The sequence below is a fragment of the Rhinichthys klamathensis genome, unplaced genomic scaffold (assembly GCF_029890125.1).
Source record: "Rhinichthys klamathensis goyatoka isolate OS25496 unplaced genomic scaffold, OSU_Roscu_1.1 h1tg000295l_1, whole genome shotgun sequence".
Taxonomy (NCBI): domain Eukaryota; kingdom Metazoa; phylum Chordata; class Actinopteri; order Cypriniformes; family Leuciscidae; genus Rhinichthys; species Rhinichthys klamathensis.
In genome coordinates, this window is record NW_026606814.1 from 123,016 (window position 1) to 143,923 (window position 20,908).

Consider the following 20,908-nt stretch of genomic DNA (forward strand, 5'->3'; position numbering starts at 1 on the left):
TCCTTTACAGAGGACTTTATTCAGTTTCATACTTCTGGATTTGTGAAGCACATTTAACTCCCCATAATCTCTAATTCTCTGCATTTCATAGTTTTCAGTCAACCCATAGAAGCACATGAATATCGGTAATAAACATATTTCATTGATATTTTTTCCTGTTTTTTTTTTTTTTATTTGAGAAAAAAAAAAACAACACTCTATCCCAATTTCCCACCCACCCGCCAGCCCCAAATAACGGCCCCCCGAGTCTAAAAACAGACTGACTTACAGACTAACCCATTGCTCATAATACTCAGATACCGTATCGGTGATAAACTAGTTAGAACTAGTGAGCAGTGCCTGTTAGCACTATCTGCTGGCAGAATACAGATGCAGAGTGTCGCGATTCAATTCAAATGCATTGGGTTTATTTCACCAGATTGGTTCTCTGGTCCTCATACATAAATGCATTGTATTAAATCAACTCAGCTTATTACAGTTTTAAAAAACAGCAGTGGACAGTTAGATACAGAATCAGAATGTATAAAAAAAAAATAAAAAAAAATAAAAGAGACAAGTTTCTTTTTCACTGTGTATAAATTTGGTTAGATGGGGCCAGGAAAATAGGGTTCACAAGAAACAGTACAACTATTATAAAAGGAAGGAGAGATAGCAGGAAAAAAGAGAGGAGGGGCAAGATAGAAGACAGTATAGACTTAATTGGTAATATTCACACTCTACAAGCTAAGATGCCTGTAACAGCTTTACCTCATACATGTGTGGTGTCAAAAGACAATCCAGAAACTCATCTGGCTTTTTAAACTGCACTTTTACACAGGAAACCTAATTTCACAGCCAAAATAAAAACCATGTCAAAATAACAAAGACTTCTCTCCTCAAATACCCCCTCACCTTCTTGTTTGAGTGTAACATTCATTTCTGTTGTTGTCATCATTTCTCTTCCCTCACTTGCTTCTTTATATCCTCCTCTCACTCCTATCTGACCAGTCTGGCTCAAAAGTGTGAGCTGTACAGATGATAGAGCAGGTATTTAACATTGAGGGGAAAGAAAACTGACACGTAAAATCACTATGGGCCAAAATTAAGCTGGAAGTTTAGTGGCATCTCTAACTGTATCCTTTTCTGTAGACAATGACATACAGTAGTACGATCTATTTTCCCATCTTATAGCTTTGCACATACTTCAGTGTTGCAATCAACAACATAAAAAACATGACAAATAATTGGTTCGCTACATTCTGACCAATCACAAGTCATGTTTTAGTCTGCCAGATTTAAAAAGAAAGCTCACACCCTCTCAGACCTCATAAACCTACAAAATAAGGGGTTTCTGGGAGACTGATATCACACCATCTGCGTCTCTCTAGCTCTTGATTCAGTCCAGTCTCTACCAGAAGTCACGGCGGTGATAAGCATCAGGGTCGCAATATTTAGTCACCACCACTCTGTTGGCGAATTTCCTTCCTGTTAAGCCTTGCATTGCCTTCTGAGAGTCAAACACTGACATAAACTCCACAAAGATCTAAGGGGAAAAAGAGAGAGAAAAAAACAACATGGACAACAGTTTTAACAAGTTACTTTTACATTTTTCATTCAAATGTACATGTATTTATCAAACCTTTCCAGTGCCAGGAACTTCCAGGCCATCTACAGGGCGTGGAATCTCGATGCTCTTGACCTGACCGTATTTAGAGCACTCGTCTCTGACGTCTTCCACGATCTCCTCATACTCGTCATCATCCAGCAGCTCCTCTGGAGCCACCATGTTCATCAGACACAATACTTCTGTGGGAATGCCACCCATCTGAGTTACCGAGCTGTTCATGAGACCTGGAACTTGAAGGGTAACTGGAGTCTGGTTTATACCAGTCTTCAGATGAAAGAAAGAGGGGACAAGAGTGAGAAATAATAGGAGATTGAGCACATCAACCACACACAAAGGTACTCGATACTGGAACACATTCACACTGTCCCTCACCAGTGTGGTGTTCTTGGAGCCGACGCTTGCTCTCTGAACCAGGAGTTTCTTGTCCCCCAGCTGCATCCCGTTAAGCCCCGCGATGGCCTGTGATAGTGAACAGTGTGCCTTGGAGAGGTTAACATGGATGTCAATTAACAGCTCTGACACGCCTCTAGCTCATTTCCTGTTCTAAGCCATGGATAAATCCTGGCCAAATTATTTCATTCTATTCTATCTATCTGGATCTACAGATACAGCCCATATTAAACAGTATATGTAATATATGTACATATATGTAATGTGATGAAGCCCATTACATGCAGAGGAAAAAGGTAAGTGTTGGGTGATGGGTCTCAGATAGTGTTGTATAAGCTTATGTTATTTGCTGGGAGTTGACAGACTGATTATGTAATTTTAATGCTTGTGTTTTTAATCACCTGGTCGTTGATATTGACGTCAACATATTCACAGAAAGCATAGCCCTTAGAGAGGCCTGTAGCGCTGTCTTTGACCAAATTAAAGGCCTTCAGAGGACCAAACGATGTCAGCAATTCTTTGACCTGTGGAACAGAGAAAAATCATTAACTTAAAATTACTTTGATATAAATATTATACATATATGTGCGTGAATATTCACAGAACTGGAGTAATGGCTGCTGAAAATTCAACTTTGCCATCACCGGAATAAGTTACATTTTAAAATATATGCAAATAGAAAACACGCATTTCAAATAAAATAAATACTACTACAAAATGTAATACTTCATAATATAACTGTATTTTTGGTCAAATAAATGCAGCCTTGGTGAGCATAAGAGACTTTTATCATAAATCAAAATATTGAGTTTTTAAAATAAATAGTTTTTTACAATGACAAGCGGTTTCTTGCGAAAATTTTAAATGGTTGCCACGTGTTGATTTTTTTCCCACGGCATAAAGGTTTGACATATTGCATAAATTATATTTGCCTGAAATATTTTATATTCTACCAATTATAAAACTGTGCTAGATGTTAAGTTTTGTGCTCCAGCGAGCTCCTTTATGAAAACAGACTGCGTTTATGTTTACTACTACAAGTTGAAATTGTGAAGTCATAACAGTCACTGTAAAATATATATTTTAGGTACAGTATGTGGAGTGACATTTTAAATGTTGATATTTGGGCTATTACTGATTGGCAACTGGGCTAGATTTGTTACGCAGACATGGCAACCCTGCAAACATGTGAACTTAAAGGCTTTAATATCATGGATCCATCTGTTCTGAGGAGCATGAAAAGTTTTTATATTTCCTTTAGTAAAGCATTAAACGCTTTTTCACTTTAGCACAGTCAAAAGATTAGCATATCTGCCAATATCATAATCAATATGCTAATATCAAAAGCTATCATAATCACATTGTTGTAGCTGGTGTTGTCATCAGGGGTTAAGGACCGCACAGCCACTAAAAACAACAAGCCATGCCAAGTTATGGAAAAACTTTGGTCAAAACAATTCTACTTTAATTACACTCAGAATAATGGCAAATAAAACATACTGGGAAATCAGTTCTGCCCAATCAATAGTTAGCTCAGCAGCCCTCAGTGACCGGAACTTGCTGCCACATAATGCAATTTTAACACGAACCTGGTCATCGTTGAGGTAATTTGGCAGACCGCCAATAAAGAGTTTATGGGCCGAATCAGGCACCACCGTGGAAACGACACCTAGGGAGAGAGAACCAGAGTGTGACCAAAAATGATCCGCATTAAATCAATCACTAAAGTTTCAATGAAATTATGACTGAAAAGAGCAAAACATTGAGCGTACAAGAATTGGGGGAGCAAAAGAGTGACGTGCCTGGGACATAGACACTGGGATTCTCACTCATGCCGGGCAGAGGCTGGTAGTCGTGTGGTCGGCGAATCTTCAAACTTTGTCCCTGGAAAATGATGCCATCAAATGCCATGGCCTGTGTAGTCTCATCCACCGAGCGGAACTGTATAAACAAACATAAAAATAACATTCATATTACACTCCCAAAATGTTTGGAATAATTTTGAGAGGATCTACTGCTGAGAATGAAGACTGACCTCCAGAAAGGCAAAATTCTTGTCCTGGTTGATCTGGACAGCAAGAACTGGGTTTCCTGGGGCCTGAGTCAGGCCACCCAAACGCATCTGAGCATTGAAGAAGTCCATCATAGACTCCTATATTTATAAAATAAATTAGAAAGCACTGCTATTATCATACTGGAGCAAGAACAAATAAAAGCATTAAAAAAAAGAATTTGTTGTACTACGATTGAAAAAATACAGTTGGATTCACCATAACGTTGACGGAAAGATCATCACACGTTCCACTACACCAAAATACTAAAGGATGTCAGATAATAATGAAGCTCACCTCTGTGATGCCAAATGGGATGTTGCCCACATAGAGCCGCCGGGCCTGTCGAGTCATCTGACTGCCCACGACAGGAACAGGTGTTTGGGTCACAGCTAGACCCTCAGGGGTCATTGTGGGCAGCAGAGCAGTGGCCGGGATCTGACCAGCAGCTGAAGTCAAAGAACAAGGTTTACAAGTATGTTAGACATGTATTCCTGTGATGGCAAAGCTGAATTACTCCAGTCATCAGTATTATCTGATTCTTGAGAAATGATTGCAATATGCTGGTTTGGTGCTCAAGAAACATTTTTTTATTATTAACATCATTATAAACAGTTGTGCTGCTTAATATTTTTGTGGAAACTGATTTTTTTTCAGGATTCTTTGATGAATAGAGAGTTCAAAAGAACAGCATTTGAACAGATTTTTTTGTAACATTATAAAATGTCTTTACCGTCTCATTTGATCAATTTACCGTAATTCCTCAAATAAAGGCCGGGGCCTTTATTTACCTGAACTGCAGATGGTAGCCGGCTTTTATTTGAAGCAGGCTTTTATTAGAGGCAGGCCTTTATTTCTAATTCGCGATCCCCGCCCGCCCGCCAGCCAAGTTTCCATGGTGACGCATCATGCTTGGCACGTGTTCACCACAGCCAAAATAGCGCTATATGACAGATGTAGCGCTTTTATTTCTAAATATTAACAAACTTGCTTACCATGTCATCAACTATCTTCTATTCTGACTCTCAAATCCGTGTAAGTGAGTTTGTTTTGTCGTTTAAAACCCTTTATAAATGATCTTGATCTGTAACGTGAGATGGGCACCGCAGTTCGGAGATTCCTGTTGTATTTGTTAAGTTACAGCGCGTGAATTCTTCAGTTTCTCCCGAAATACATGAAAGTAAGTGGCCGGTGAACTGGGAGAAGAATAGAGTAAACTTTATAGTTACTTACACTGTGCATCTGATATGAATAAAACACGTCGCCAAATATATTTGAATGGATTGTTATTGCTGCTTCCATAGACACCATTGTGTATTTTACAAACTATAAATTTATTGTTTTGCTATAAATCATATCTATTTAAATGTCTGAAACCTAAAATAAACATGTGGTTAAAAACACTTAAAGTCCCTGTAAAGTCAAAATTAAGTATGTGTTCTGAGTTTGTCACACCACAGAAAAATGTGTTATTAGTCACCCAGCCAAATTTGAATGATAAAAAAAGCCAGCAAGTACATAAAATAAGCTATCAAAATCTTGAAAAAATGAGCAGTATTCTCTGCTCTCAAACGCTGGGGGCGTGTCCGCTGGCTGTGCTGAAGCCACGCCCACTCGCGGGAAAGCTGCCGTCGCCACACTCAACTCTACAGCCGAAATGGATGCTCGCACGGTGGGCACGCACTGCCGATGATGGCACCAGTTGTCGGCGCGACTGGAGGATGAAGGCCAGGCGGGAGTCGGTTCGGCCCCATTCACCAGTAACAGCGGATTATCAGTGAATCCCAGTTGTCTCTGATGAAAGTTTATAAAACTATCCCGTGTAAAATGATCACTTACAGAGGTGGGTTTTGGCGGTGATCCTCAGCTCTCCATCAAGGTGGCTCTTCACAAAATTAATCCACTTCTTCTTGATGTAATCGTTTTTCAGAAATGTAAATAAGTACACCGATCTGTTTTGTACTGATCCGGTGATCGCATCCAGGTAGTAACGTAACGCATTTCCGTGACAAAGGCATAGCTAGCTAGCAATATGTAGGCAGTTACTAATAATAGTACTGACAGTAACTCGCGAATGAGCGGCAAACTGATGTGAATGTGCTCTATAATATTGTTAGGAGCGGCCAGCCTCAGCGGCTTTAGTGCGTCAAGTAGGGGCGTGTCCAGGAGCTCAAGGGCTCCAGTGCGTCATCGAGCCCCGTTTTAGCCCCGCCCAGAAAATCCGGAAAATAGCAATGGTGAAAAACTGTTTAACGGTCTAACTCCACAATTCAGTACTTCACAGTTCACAGTCTTTGTAATATGTTTAATCAATACATTTGTAACATTTATAATGTGTTTAGAATTTTTTTTTTAAATTGCCTTTACAGGGACTTTAATAGTTGTGATATATGACAAGCGCTGAGCGCGTCCGTCTTTGAGTGTACATTCATTTAAAGTGTACCTATTCACACTATTTTTTCCCCGGCCTTAATTTGAGACCGGCCTTTATTTGTCCGCGTTGACCACGCCCCCGGCCACTATCAGAGGCCCGGCGTTTATTTGAATACCGGTCTTTATTTGAGGAATTACGGTAATACGTCTTTGCTGAGTAAGTAGTAATTTCTTTCAAAAAATGTAATCATACTGATCCCAAACTTGTGAACTGTAGAGTTATAAGCTTTAATTACATATTGTTCAATCAGACAATTTTAAGGCAGCACAACCAGAAATAACTGCATTAAGATGAATCACAGCAGGAGTAAACAGGGTTAGAGAAGGAAAGAATGAAAAACAGACTCTTACCCTGCATGGCTTTGTACTGCATGGGTGTGATGTGTTCAAATCCAGGAGGAGGAACATCCCAATATTTTTTCACTTTAATCTTTTTCTTCTCACGGTGTGGGGAGCGACTGCACAGGGAGAAAGTGAAACCAACAATGACGCTATTTGAAAATGTACAGGCTCGAATTAAAATGTTTCCCCAACGTACCTGCGTCTGTGTCTGCGGTCCTTGCTATCTCCATGACGTTCTCGGCTGCCTCTCCTTTCTCTGTCACGGTCCCGGCTCCTTCTCTTCCTGTCCCGGTCTCTGCTACGACTTCTGGAGCCACTGCGCCGGTGGTGCTTGTTCTCCTTGTCTCGGTCCGCTGCACATTTGAGTTGCACAGCAATGTACAAAACATGAATAAAATTAGTATTTTCTTCAATTCAACATGTATGTTTATTCAAACTGATATCTGCTTGCTGATGCTCATCTAAGCACCAGAAATTGAATTTGTTAAAGTAATATTTGGTGGCTGAAAATGATATTTTGTACATTTATGAGAGCATATATTTTTGAAATAGCATGTTGTCTATATGTGGGAAATGTTTTAATTATTTAAAATGGTCACTGCGATATTTCAATTCTTAAAGGGACAGTTCACCAAAAATGTTTAAATCTGTATTGTTTACTCACCCTCATGTTATTCTAAACCTGTATGACTTTCTTCTGTGGAACATAAAAGAATATATTGATGAAAAATTATGAATTCTAATTTTTGGGTGAACTATGCCTTTAACTAAATATAACTAGATAACGTAAGGCATAGATGCCATTGTACTTATCACATTCTTTACCTAAGCCCTGGTGAGGTTTTAACACTGATCAGCACTAACCCGGTCATATTTATTTATGCATGCATGCAACAACATAAAGCTCAATATCTCTGTGAAACCATCCACCAAACACACATCCTCTGCAAATTAGGTTTACAGCACACATACGACACAACAGCACTACATTTGTCTAGTTTCCTTCTGTGCAATATGATGCAGACCACCCTTCAGGCTGCAGGAACATCCAGGGAAACCGATCCATTCAATGACCACTACCACATCAACTGTAACACTTGGCCTCACTTTCATCACAATTATACATTTATTTCTCACCTTGCTTATTTTCGGTTAGCTGTCTCTCAAACTCGTCAAAATCTGACATTTTCCAGCAGCTCCAACACGCCGACTGAGGGTGAAGCGGGCTAGCTTGCAGCTAGCAATTCGGCGGCTGCGAATATCTCGCAAATACAAAAATAAAGTTCACACCAAGCGTGAAACGTTAAGAAACTACAGTTTTTGTAAGGGAAAAATGCGACCCTGGGAAAGCAAAGCGGAGTTTAATAAAAGATGCAGGAGTCGAGCTGGAGTCTTGCAGAAGCGCTCAGAACATACAAAGACTAGCATGAGGAAAACGTGCTTTCAAAGAGACCTAGAGTAAACACACACATGCACCAGATAATGTGCTGGCATAAACGAGGGCTTTGCTCGTGGAAGAGCTCATGTATTCCTCAAAAACATCGAGATACGTTAAATAGACCCTATATTTTCCACAAAATCTGTGGAACGCCAAGGCCGTGAGAGTGCGCCCACTAAGGTCAGTCGCCACTCCCAAACACTTCCGGGTCAATTTTACATATCAAGCCATTAAAATATATTATAACGGGTATCTATTACTGTTGCTGATTTTTAGTATTGCATGCATGCATTTAAAATCATTACATGTAAATTAATATGTTCAATACAAAAAAACAAAACAAAAACAAAAAATACACTGAATTGCTTTGAATCTCACAACGCCCTCTAATGGATCTGGATGGCAGTGAACACTGAACAGTGGTTGGGATTTTGATTCATCCCACTGACTCGAATCTTTTGAATCTATTCATTATATTGTTTCTTTCAAATTCAGTGCTCCTTTCCTTTACACACTTTTTTTTTTACATTCTATGGTTACACAGGGTTACGCCAAAGGGTATTTTTGTGTGTTGGGGTTATAGGTGAGCCAGTGAATCATTTACTTATCCGATGCATTCAGTTCGTTCACAAACGAAATGACTTTTTCAGTGCTGCTCCGACTCGAGTCTCAAAACACAAAATAGATTCTTTCAGTGAAGGGGCGGTTTCGTTGAGTAGGTCGCATGGCTCTGAGTCCAACCAACGAAATTCTCATTTACAACCCTTACTCGAAATCTATTGGCTCTTGCTATCATCATTCTTTAAATGGAGCTAGTTGAAGAGTTCCTTCTGAATCGTTCATTTGAAAGATTGGTTCAAAATCACGAGCTATACGCCACTAGTGGCCTCTAATCTGGAGGTTTGTGTTGTGCATTGTTGTAATAATAATCAAGGAAATATATATTTCAAGGGCACACGTAGATATCAGGATATAACGTTACCTTTGTGCTGTATCTGAATTTTGTGCGTTGCTGTCATTTATGAATATGTTAGTGTTGTACTCGGCTTAGTCATTACCATATAAACTTCACTAGAGTTTCAACAGTTTGACCAATACGAGCAGTGGACATAACATACAGGTAACGGTGACCTGATCTTGATCTTTGAGGTCTGAGACTCCCTCATATTACACTACAAACAGTAAGTACTCCTCGTGAATGACATTGAACTCTATCAACGCAGCTGTGGTTGAAATCTGTGTGTTATAAATGTGTGAGAAGAATTCAAGGAGTTATTTACATGCAGGACATTAGGAGCTCTATGTACTTTCACAACATCGATTTAGACATACTGGTTTTTATTTTCATTAAAGTTTATTTAGTGCATCTTTATTTTTTTAACGATTTAGCGTTTTAATTAAGGTTATGGTATTATGACTAAATTGAAATGATTTTAAGAATTATTGGGGCCCCCTAGAGGGCCCCAGCACAAAGACTCGCAGTATGTGAGACATTATGTGACATAATTACCTGGTTATCTCCTCAGTGGCAAGAATTGGCAGGCTGTCTACCAAAGGCTCAGTGCTGCTACTGTGTGACATTCAGGAGAAGTTCAGACCCAATATTTTCCAGTTCACAAACATTGTGAGCAATGCAGCAAGATTGCTACAGGTACAATCAGCACCTTTAGTTAATCAGAACTGCTGGAGTATTCATATAACACAATCTATAATTATCATGTATTAAATGTGCTGTCACCACTGCATCTTGTCAGCTACCTGATTTTCTATGCATTATCTATATCCCTTTGGTGGTCTTCTGTAATTTAAGACTGAAATATTTTACATTTGGAATTTTTCAGAATTTATATTACTTCTTTGCAATGGTACGAAACATGGTGAATTTTGTGGCACTTGCTATTTGACCACAAGAAATTGTTGACATGATTAGAAAAGGCTAAATCGTCTCTTAAAAAATAGTCACACTTGTGATCTTTGTGGTCAAAACTTACCGCTATTGGAAACGAATGGGAAGTACTAAAAAATGTCAATATTTGGGTACAATCTACAAATCAGCCATAATGAAGCAGTGTTTGATAATATCTAATGTCTAAATATATAATGAATAATAAAAGTAATTAATTTATATATAGAAATAAATGGTGCATAATTTAGAGGTGAATATTTTGTAGTAGCGTGAAATATTTTGTTATAGCCTCAAAATACTAGATATTAAAAGAATAAATATTATTGAAACAAAATATTGCACATTCATTCATCAAAAAATGTTAGGCTTATTGTGTTTGGTCTGTTTTGACTGCCGAGGATCAGAAACATGACCCTTGAGTGAGGAATGCTAGAGGGATATCCATTTAAATCTTAGTAATATGGCAGTTCCATTGTAGGTTGGGAAATGGACATGATAAATTTTGTTTCTCTTCCAGGCATGCCGAATCTTGCACATCCCTCAGATTTTAACCGAGCAGTACCCTAAAGGTCTGGGCCCCACTGTTCCTGAGCTGGGGGCCGAGGGCCTGAAGCCTCATACAAAGACCAGTTTCTCCATGCTGACGGACAGTGTCGAGAGCTCACTCAAGAGCCTGGGAGACCCTCAGCAAGTCATACTATGTGGCATCGAGGCTCAAGCGTGCATTGCGGTAATGTCAAACGGATTTTTAAACTGGTGCCATGGCACTTTTTACTTTCACTGACACATTTATTGTCTCCTGATCATGATCTTTAAGGTTGTTGTTTTACTGTAGTGTACAACCTATGATCTTCTGGAGCGAGGCATGGAGGTCCATATTGTGGCAGATGCTGTCTCCTCTCGGAGGTATAATAATAATTTTGTTTAAAATATACAAAATTGAAAACTGTTGTGATATTCTATATTTATGTATCTTATGGAAAGCGTTATGTCACGTGATAAAACAGGAAAAACTGTGTTTTAAATCAATGCAAACATGAGACACCTACATACCTTATCTTTACTCTCACCCACATCTTTTCAGACACAAACTCAAGTCAAATGATGGATGGCATCTATAAGCTTTTTTTCTAAAGGTCTATAGAAACTGGAGGAATTTCACAGTGTTTGCTTAAAGATGAGGTGGTTGTGTAAAATCTGATGTGTCCTATAAGTCAATTCTTTAAGTGATTGTCAGGGTTTTGAAAACATATCTGCCTTTTGTTTTTCAGTCATACAGATCGTCTTTTTGCACTGTCACGACTGAAGCAGAGTGGGGCGTTTCTCACCACTACAGAGGGAGTTTTATTACAACTAGTGCAGGATGCCAAACACCCCAACTTTAAAGAGGTATCTGCCGACCTGTCTGTCAGCATCTATTCTAAATCCATCTGATCTTTTTCTTTTGCATATTATCATTTATATATAAAAAATGTATATATAACTTTTCTTATTTATAATTCAAGAAATTTAAAATGTTTGTGTGTGTGTGTATGTGTATATATATATATATACACACTCTCACCGCATCCACTTTATTAGGTTCACCTGTTCAACTGCTAGTTAACGGATATATCTAATCAGCCAATCACATAGCAGCAACTCAATGCATTAAGGCATGTAGAAATGGTCTGAAATTTAGGCCCCCTATACCCTTAAACAGAAAGCACAAACTATGCAAAAGCGGCAGTCATTCCGGTGCACTCAGTGTCCGAATTCACACACACACACACACATATATATTAGTGAAGTCATGTAGGGAATAGTGAATGAGGGTATAGGGGGCGATTTCAAACACAGCTATGGTCTGCTGAAGTTCAAACTGAGCATTAGAATTGGTTAGAAAGATTATTTAAGTAACTTTGAAAGGGATGCCAGATGGCCTGGTCTGAGAATTTCAGAAACTGTTGATCTACTGGGATTTTTCACACCCAACCATCTCTAGGGTTCACAGAGAATGAGAAAATATCCAGTGAGCGGCAGTTCTGTGGGGGAAAATGCTGTGTAAATGCCAAAGGTCAGAGGAGAATGGCCAGACTGGTTCAAGCTGATAGAAAGGCAACAGTAACTTAAATAACCACCAGTTACAACCGGGGTCTGCAGAAGAGCATCTCTGAACGCACAACACGTCAAACCTTGAAGCAGATGGACTACAGCAGCAGAAGACACACCGGTGACACTGTCAGCTAAGAATAGGAAACTAGGCTACAATTCACAAAGCCTCACCAAAATTGGACAATAGAAGATTGTGATCTGAATCCATCCTGCCTTGTATCAAAGGTTCAGGCTGGTGCTGTAACGGTATGGGGATATTTTCTTTGCACACTTTGGGGCCCAAATGGTAACCAAACAGTTTATTTTGGAAGTCAATGGGGTTCATCAACTGTCTGGTTACCGATATTCTCCAAAATATCTTCCTTTGTGTTCAGCAGAAGAAAGAAATTCATACAGGTTTGAAACAACTTGAGGGTGAGTAAATGATGACAGAATTTTCATCTTGAAGTGAACTATTCCTTTAAGGGAATCCCTTTAATTCCTGAAGGCAAAAGGGGGTCCAACCCGGCGCGTACAAAGTGTAACTAATAAAGTGTCCGGTGTGTGTCTCTCTCTCTCTCTCTCTCTCTCTCTCTCTCTCTCTCTCTCTCTCTCTCTCTCTCTCTCTCTCTCTCTCTCTCTCTCTCTCTCTCTCTCTCTCTCTCCTCTCTCTCTCTCTCTCTCTCTCTCTATATATATATATATATATATATATATAAATATATTATATATATATATATATATATATGCAATGTAGGGAAAATCTTAATGTACATGCACGTTAAACACACAGCTGGTATTTAAAGGAATACAGCACAAACATTTGGACATTTAAGCTTGACAGACCTAATTCCTATTACTCTTTAATTTGTCAGAAGTTGGAGTTTGGTGGAACTATCCCTTTTTTTATAAGACCTTAAGGAAATAATATGATTCTGGGGCTGGCATGGGCTAGCTACCAATGTCGGCAGGGGCCGGTCACAACACAATGACTCGGATCCACCCAACCATTGCTACGAAAAATTAAAGAGGAAGAATACCCCCTGAGTCTGCGAGAGCGGGGGCTCAAGATGACTCACTAGCAGACCACATGGTAACAGACTTTGGAATCGAAAAGACGATCAGCAAGACAGTTGACGGACTTACAGCACTGACAGGACACAAACTACAAAGCTGTATCTGTGGCTGGAATAAGATCACAACGGAGAAGGTTCTCAAGATCCACCAGGGCAGAAAAAAGTGCCTAAAATAGTTTACCAAGGGACCCTGCATTGACCACTACTTCCTCAGAGGTAGGGCAAATCGGTCGGATGAAGCCCAGTGGCAGGATACTTACCACAGCCCACAGGGTATCAGCACCCCAGACGAAGCTCTGTCAAGCACAGCTCCCCTAACGGAGATCAGCCCAGACCCCATCCAGTCAGTAGAGAGGAAAATGGATGGACGAAAGCCTCAAATTCTGTGTCCCAAATCCTGCCAGAAAAAGGAGTGGGGATCCATTGACACAGACCTCGTCCATCTCCTAGAACAGTGGTCACCAACCTTTTCAAGCCTAAGATCACATCCCAAGTCCAAATGTAAACAAAGATCTACCACTTGCAGAAAATTATGAAAAAACAAGGCCACAATGTAGTTCTACTTTGACATTCTTTGTTGCCTGTTAGTCACTAGCAAAATATTTATTTAACTATACAAATAGTATATAACTATACAAACTGTCAACTATAATTCAACATTTTCAACAGTAATATAACATTGTTAAGTATATATCCACAGGCTTATTACTCATATATAAACACAATAATCAGTCAATTACAGGCCTAAGCCAATAATGTACTGTTTCATTTTCCCTTTTAAAACATAGGCTATTTCAAATCAAAATGGTAAGTGCAACTAGCATACAAAATATTATGACAACAGTCATCCTTCAATTCTTCAAAAATATTTTCACACAAATTACAGACCTACTACTATTCATTACCTCAATAATCAATCAATTACAGGCCTAAAACAGTCATGTACAGCACTTCTCTTTCCCTTTTCCAACAACATAAAACACAGATCTCCTTTTAACAATAGCCAATAAAGGGTTTTTCCTGGCTCAAAATGAGGCGGAGGTGGTAAAATCGTAACACTAGGGGGGACCGGGGGCATCCGTAAAAAGGTCTCTTTAATGTCTTAAGGAATTTTCCATAGGTGCATGTGTCATAATTGTTGAGGGTTCATTGAACAAGCATGAAAAACATGTTTAAACCTTTTCCAATAAAGATTTGTAAAGCTTATTTGTATTTTACAAAATTATCTTTAAAATACAGTATCCTGAAAAAGGGGGTTTCCCTTTTTTTCTTTTGCGGAGTTTATATAAATAGATACATACACGTATATATGATATATAAACAAACTTTATTGCAATTAATCGATTTGACAGCACTATGACTGTCAGTACTGTTCTTGCCCCCCCCCCCCCCCCCCCCCCCCCCCGGGAGAAAAATTTGTACATTTTAAAGATAAATTCATTAATCTGGTGCACTTTGAGTCACTCGAATCTGTTGTTAAAAATAAAAAATAATCCACCTGCCAACCACCCATATTCTTTGATTTAGATATCTGCATCTGATCATCACATTACAATTATTCAAATAAGCATGATAATATGGTAACATATCACACTGAAGTAGGCTGATTTAAAATTAACATTTATTTAAATTAAAAGTTCTTCTTTTGGCAAAATTACATTTCCTTTATAGCCTAAACAGAGGCTTTAGCCTACTCCCTTTAAACTTAAATTGTCAATGATTCATTTTTGAAAACACTCTTATCGGAATAATTTTTTGTACCTTTATAAAGGGCATTTTCCCCCTAATTTTATTTAATGTACTGGTATGCTCTAAAAATCATTTCAAATTCTTACATTTTATCAATACATTCAATTAAAATAATAAGACAAGGCTGTTACCAATCAAATTAAATAATTTACATTGAAAAATTATAACTGTATTAAATGAGATTATGAGATTGTTTTGAATATTTTTTGAATATACAAATAAGGAATGTTGAAAAGAATGATACTTTGAAACTAAACCGCCAGTAGAAGCGGCAGTCAACGATTCGTTCAAACGGCTGATTGATTCAGAATGAGGCGGTTTAATAATGGGTAACGTTAATTGAATCTTTGACTCGAGCGATTATTCAAAACGCTGAATCATTCAGTGATGAATAATGGATGAGTGTTGCTGTGAGATGCGCTGGTTCTGTTGTTTGGAACTATTTTCGCTGCTGAAACAGAACAAAAACAGTAATTGCGTCTAAAAATGTAAGTAACTTAATTTTAACTATTTGTTTATTGAACTGTTATGAAATCAATATCTTGGTTTCAATCGTGCTTGCATTCAGGAAAACAGCACTCTGGTCGTGTGTAGTCTATAACGTTATATTGTTTCTTAAAGGAGTCATAATGTGCAATTTTCACTTTTCCATGAGAATCAATGTATGTTATGATTGACTAACGATTATACATTGGCCGGGATGCCGATATTCAAAAGTGAAGCGTTTGTTTACCCCAGGGTTCTTAAACTAGCCAACGTGCACGCGCACATCAAATACGAGATTTCAATTTCTCCCCCCGACTTGACGTCAAGACGGGGCCGGATATACCATATATGGACCCCGCAGAGGAGGCCCGCCCTGCCCCTCTCCCCATCATATTCAGTCAAGAAAGATGCAGAAACGTAGTGCACACGTGAGTTGCTCTGTGGTTGACTGTCATAATCCACATTCTAATGTTTTTTCTTTACCCAAAACTGACCAAACTACAAGGGATAAGTGGATGAAATTTATTTTTAATGACGCTGTTCATCAACCATCTTAACCATCTCATCATGTTTGACAACCATCTCAACTTGCTCAACGTTAGGTGTCTGCGCTAAACATTTCACAAAAGAATCTTTTACAAATTTGGGGCAATATCAGGCGAAGTTGGCATCGAAGCTACGTTTGGAAAAAGGTGCCATTCCAACAATCAGGGACTTGCCTGAATTTGAAACGGTAAGACTGTGTTTTTATTACTATATTTTGTGTAACAAACAGCAGCTAACTACTAATGCGGTTAATGTATGTGATAAGGATAGATAAATTTAAAAAACAGTCAAGAATTAATAAACATAAAGAAAAACATAACGTTACATGTCTGCAGATGAAAATTATTAAATATCTAAAAAAACACAACGTCAAAAAAGGCAAAAACAACACATTATAGCAAACGTTAATCTCTATAACCACTGTAAACTGAAAATAAAGTAGACTACATCTCCGTTAATGTAATCTACATTAAATTAAAGCTAAACTTATGTGGGAGAAAATAGCAAAAAAAAAAAACGTTTTAGCTCGTTACTGATGTTAATGTATGTCTCAGTCAAAAAAATTGTCTTTACCATTCAGAGACAATTTGATGTAGACGTCCTTCAATTGACTGTTGTTCCTCTTCCGTTTCCAGCTCTGGTTCAGAGTCTGGCTCAAACATATACGGTTAAATCCCGTAGGTCGCGGCCAGGTCGGGTTCATTAACAACTTGCGCTATGATGTCATTTTGGAATGATATGCTGAAGTTACCTGCGGTGTCAAGCCCCCTCCTTCCTGCCACCAATCAACGCGCCCCTCATTTGCATTATTAAAATGACCGTCCACGAGAGCCAAAACCTCGCATCAGATCTCGCGAGACAATAATGCATTCAGAAATAAGGGTCAAACGAGCTCTGTGTTTATTTTTTTCCAATTTTTCTTTTTTAGAAGGGCATGAAATGACTATAATAGAGCGTGGGTATCAAAGTTAATACTACATTATGACTCCTTTAACTATAAATTTGACGGAGGCGGCCGCCTCATAATTGTCTATGCTGGAAAACCCCTGCAGATTTCAAACTACCAATAGCCTACTCCCTCACCGTTGTGCCATCGTTTCGTTAGCTTGCGTATCGTTAGCTTGAAGAGCTTGATGTGAGCGTAGTGTGAAGTGGCTGAGCTGGTTAAAGCGTGAAGCCTTGTTTATACTCGACGCGTCCGCATGAGCCAAAAATGACGTCATTGTAACGGCGCGCGCGCCTCTGCATCCCCTAGACACGTTTTACTACACACAGTAGGCTCACACATGGTGCATTTTTAATTAATAAATAATAATGAATACAAATATTGGTGTTTTTTCTCTGATTTTGAAAACTCTTCGCGATCGACTTAAAATGCTTCCAAGATCGACTTGTCGATCGCGATCGACGGGTTGGTGACTCCTGTCCTAGAAGGTCTGAAAGGGGGTGTCGAAAGAAAATTGGAGAAGATAGGAGAGATCATCCACAGCTACGGCACAGAGAGATTCGGAGTGAAACACAAGGACCACAGTACTCAGAAGGAACCTTCAGCCCATCTTAAGTCCAGGAGGCAGCAAGAGATTGAGCAACTTGTGAAAGAGAGAAGATGCCTGAGAAGACAGTGGAAGAAGGCCACAGAAGTGGAAAGGGAAGGAATTGAGGTGTTACAGGGTGACCGCAAGCAGCACCTTGCAACGCTGCGAAGAGCAGAATGCTTGAGAAAGCAACGTGAGAAGAAAGAGCGAACAAGGACTGCCTTCTATAGAGATCCCTACAAGTTCGCCAAAGACCTCTTTGTCAAGGAGAAAACCGGGACTCTCAAAGTACCTGTGAGGGAACTGGAGGAGCACCTGAGGAGGACCTACTCCGACAATCAGAGGCATGTGCCAGCCACCATCCCCAATGACATGCCACCAATCCAACCACCTGAGAACCAGTTGGACACAAGACCCCCAACATGGAGCGAAGTTGAGAACACAGTAAAGCGGGCAAGAACAGCATCAGCCCCTGGGCCCAACGGTGTTCCATATAGGCTCTATAAGAACACACCAGGTGTCTTGAAGGTCCTCTGGAAGCTAATGAATGTGACCTGGGAAAAAGGCATCATACCTAAGGCATGGCGAAGGGCAGGAGGGATCCTGATTCCCAAAGAGAAGAACTCCTCAACCATCCACCAATTCTGCCAGATCAGCTTACTGAATGTGGAAGGAAAAAAATTCTTCAGTGTTGTGGCCCAAAGAGTCTCAGCATTCCTGCAAAAGAACAACTATGTTAACACCTCAGTTCAGAAGGCAGGGATAAGTGGTTTCTCAGACCTTGCCAATGCATTCGGGTCAGTGCCTCATGAGGTGCTGTGGGCAGCCTTCAACTTCTTCCAAGTCTCAGAGGGCATCACAAGGCTGGTCAAAGCCTATTTCCAGGACCTCCAGTTCTGCGTTACAACTCAGTCTAGTACAACCGCATGGCAGCACCTGGAGATAGGCATAATGGCTGGTTGCACCATCTCCCCTCTGGCCTTCACCATGGCAATGGAGTTAATAATTCGGGCATCCCGATGGGTGGTTGGAGGGGAACGTCTGAAGAGCGGGCTGCGGCTTCCTCCAATCAGGGCGTATATGGATGACATGACGACCATAACAATGACTAACGCATGCACCAAACGCCTGCAGTACAAACTCCAGGGAAACATCAGATGGGCACGAATGGAGATTAAACCCAGCAAATCCCGCAGTATCTCCATTGTCAAGGGCCAGATCGTAAATGAGAGGTTCCACGTCAATGACGAGCCGATACCAACTATCCTGGAGAAGCCCATCAAAAGATTTGGTCGGTGGTACAACACAGATCTCAAAGACGCCGAACAGGTGGAACAACTCAAGCAGGATACCATCAGTGGCCTGAAGCAGATCGACAGCACTGCTCTCCCAGGGAAGCTGAAGCTCTGGTGGCTTCAGTTTGGACTGCTGCCCCACCTCATGTGGCCATTTTCCATCTATGAGGTCACCCTATCCCACACCAATCGGTTGGAGCGATTGGTGAATGTGCAGGTGAGAAAGTGGCTTGGACTACCTAGATACCTCAGCAGCATAGGCCTGTACGGCAATGGAGCCCTCTGTTAATCTCAAGCCTGGTGGAGGAGTACAAATACTCTCTAAAACAAGACTCGAAATGACCCTCACAGAATCGTCAGAGGGGCTGCTCCTGCCGTAGCCACAGGGAGGAGGTGGAGGCCAGGTGTAGCAGTGGCACAGGCAAAGTCAGCTCTGAGACACAGGGACATAGTGGGCCAAGTCCAACAAGGCAGAGGGGGCCTAGGGTTGGGAGCAACAACACCCACATGGCAGAAGGCTACTCCAGCTGAACGCCGGCGCCTGGTGTTTGAGGAGGTGCGCCACCAGGAGAAAGTGGACAGGTGTGCCAGAGCGGTGTCCCAAGCCAAGCAAGGCCGCTGGATGAGGTGGAAAGGTGTGGAGAAGAGGAAAATCACTTGGAGCAAGCTGTGGAACATGGAGTCCAATATGCTGAGCTTTACCATCAGAGCCACATATGATGTCCTGCCCTCTCCAACCAACCTACATGTCTGGTTTGGAGAGGATCCAGCCTGCCTCCAGTGTCTTGCCCCAGCAACCCTGAAACACATCCTGGTGGGCTGTAAGACCAGCCTTACGCAAGGCAGATACACCTGGCGTCACAACCAAGTGCTGAAGTGCCTGGCTGCTACACTGGAGAGTAAGAGGGTAACGTCAACGCCATGCCCCTGGAAGCCCAGACTACCTTCCGGCAACCAACATCCTTCGTCCGGGAAGGGGAGAACCGGTCGACCAATCGATCACCTTCAGACTCATGCCCACTGAACACAGCCCAGGTCTGGGAAATGCGGGTAGACTTAAGTCAGAGGCTCACCTTCCCACCCGAAATTGCAGCCCAGACCTGGTCCTTTGGTCCAAATCCTGTCGACATGTCTTTATAGTGGAACTGACAGTCCTGTGGGAGGAAGCCATCGATGAGGCAGTTGAAATGAAAAGGTTGCGATACGCAGATTTGGCTGCCGAAGCAGAGGAACGGGGCTGGAAGGTAAACGTGCGTCCAGTGGAAGTGGGCTGCAGGGGCTTAGCTAGTTCCACCACAAGGCTACTAGAGCTTGGAATCGGAGGACTGGCTCAGCGGAAGACCATCAAAGACCTTGCAATTGCTGCCGAAAGAAGCAGTCACTGGCTGTGGCTGAAGCGGAAGGAGACTGTATGGGCTGCAAAGTGACCTCATGGAGCCTCCAGTGCGAAACACACCCAGGTCTGATCAGCCTGTGGTGGGCCAGCCTCGGGTGAGGGTGTATTGTGATAAAAGGCTGAAACACCCAATGAGGCTGTCGTGCACAACTGATGGTGTGTGGAGGCAGTCATCCCCCAATCCAACCCCACCCAAGAGGACATCTCCAACAACAGCGCTTGCTGAATTACAAAGGATTCAAACATCTAGTCCTAGTAAGAATACTGCAAAAGTTTTTTATTTTCATCCCTGGTTGTAATTTTAGGTTTGTTTGTGTCTGAATGACAGCATGATGAGGTGGCGCTGAGGTGGATGGGATTTTGTGGTTTATTAGGTTTGCATTCATGTTCTGACCTGTCCTCCTTCATTTTTCGCACACAGATCCAGAAGCTCTTGGCTCACCCCTCCCCTGATACAGGCCTGCTGTCCTTCTTCAGCTCTCTATAGGGCCAGTCGCACACCACACCCTGCAGACATAATTACATAAATTATTAAAAATCAACACAAACTGCCCTCTGAACCTGTTGGACTCATGTGATTTTTAAG

The 20,908-nt window shown here is 40.9% G+C and overlaps 2 protein-coding genes across 7 annotated transcripts; one reads left to right on the forward strand and one right to left on the reverse strand.

The window, feature by feature from the left end:
* Window positions 1–789: 789 nt before the first annotated feature.
* Window positions 790–20,821, reverse strand: u2af2a (U2 small nuclear RNA auxiliary factor 2a). 6 transcript variants are annotated; one of them, XM_056269977.1, is made up of 12 exons: window positions 7,960–8,465; window positions 7,487–7,519; window positions 7,019–7,175; window positions 6,832–6,938; window positions 4,345–4,496; window positions 4,032–4,148; window positions 3,769–3,937; window positions 3,586–3,665; window positions 2,398–2,520; window positions 1,979–2,086; window positions 1,619–1,870; window positions 790–1,522 (listed from the first exon to the last, which is right to left on the reverse strand). In XM_056269977.1, the coding sequence occupies exons 4-12, from the start codon at window positions 6,851–6,853 to the stop codon at window positions 1,388–1,390; spliced, it is 1,158 nt and encodes a 385-aa protein (XP_056125952.1). In that variant the 5' UTR covers window positions 6,854–6,938; window positions 7,019–7,175; window positions 7,487–7,519; window positions 7,960–8,465; the 3' UTR covers window positions 790–1,387. The 6 variants fall into 6 exon arrangements, with proteins under 6 accessions (XP_056125952.1, XP_056125953.1, XP_056125951.1 ...); XM_056269978.1 differs by lacking the exons at window positions 7,487–7,519; window positions 7,960–8,465 and adding an exon at window positions 20,717–20,821; XM_056269976.1 differs by lacking the exon at window positions 7,487–7,519 and having other exon boundaries at window positions 1,979–2,065; window positions 3,799–3,937.
* isoc2 (isochorismatase domain containing 2) lies at window positions 9,246–20,860 on the forward strand. The gene is made up of 6 exons (XM_056269979.1): window positions 9,246–9,441; window positions 9,787–9,911; window positions 10,684–10,896; window positions 11,002–11,072; window positions 11,438–11,555; window positions 20,744–20,860. Coding segments are annotated over exons 1-6 (594 nt in total). The 5' UTR covers window positions 9,246–9,440; the 3' UTR covers window positions 20,810–20,860.
* Window positions 20,861–20,908: the final 48 nt, after the last annotated feature.

Excerpts from the sequence above, each read along its gene's own strand:
- u2af2a (XM_056269973.1), bottom strand. The coding sequence starts at position 8,008 with ATGTCAGATTTTGACGAGTTTGAGAGACAGCTAACCGAAAATAAGCAA. Across the intron at positions 4,497-6,831 it reads GCAGTACAAAGCCATGCAGG|CTGCTGGTCAGATCCCGGCC; the intron begins GTAAGAGTCTGT and ends CTTTGACTTCAG. Across the intron at positions 2,521-3,585 it reads ATTACCTCAACGATGACCAG|GTCAAAGAATTGCTGACATC; the intron begins GTTCGTGTTAAA and ends TCTGTTCCACAG.
- isoc2 (XM_056269979.1), top strand. Across the intron at positions 9,912-10,683 it reads ATGCAGCAAGATTGCTACAG|GCATGCCGAATCTTGCACAT; the intron begins GTACAATCAGCA and ends TTTCTCTTCCAG. Across the intron at positions 11,556-20,743 it reads AACACCCCAACTTTAAAGAG|ATCCAGAAGCTCTTGGCTCA; the intron begins GTATCTGCCGAC and ends TTTCGCACACAG.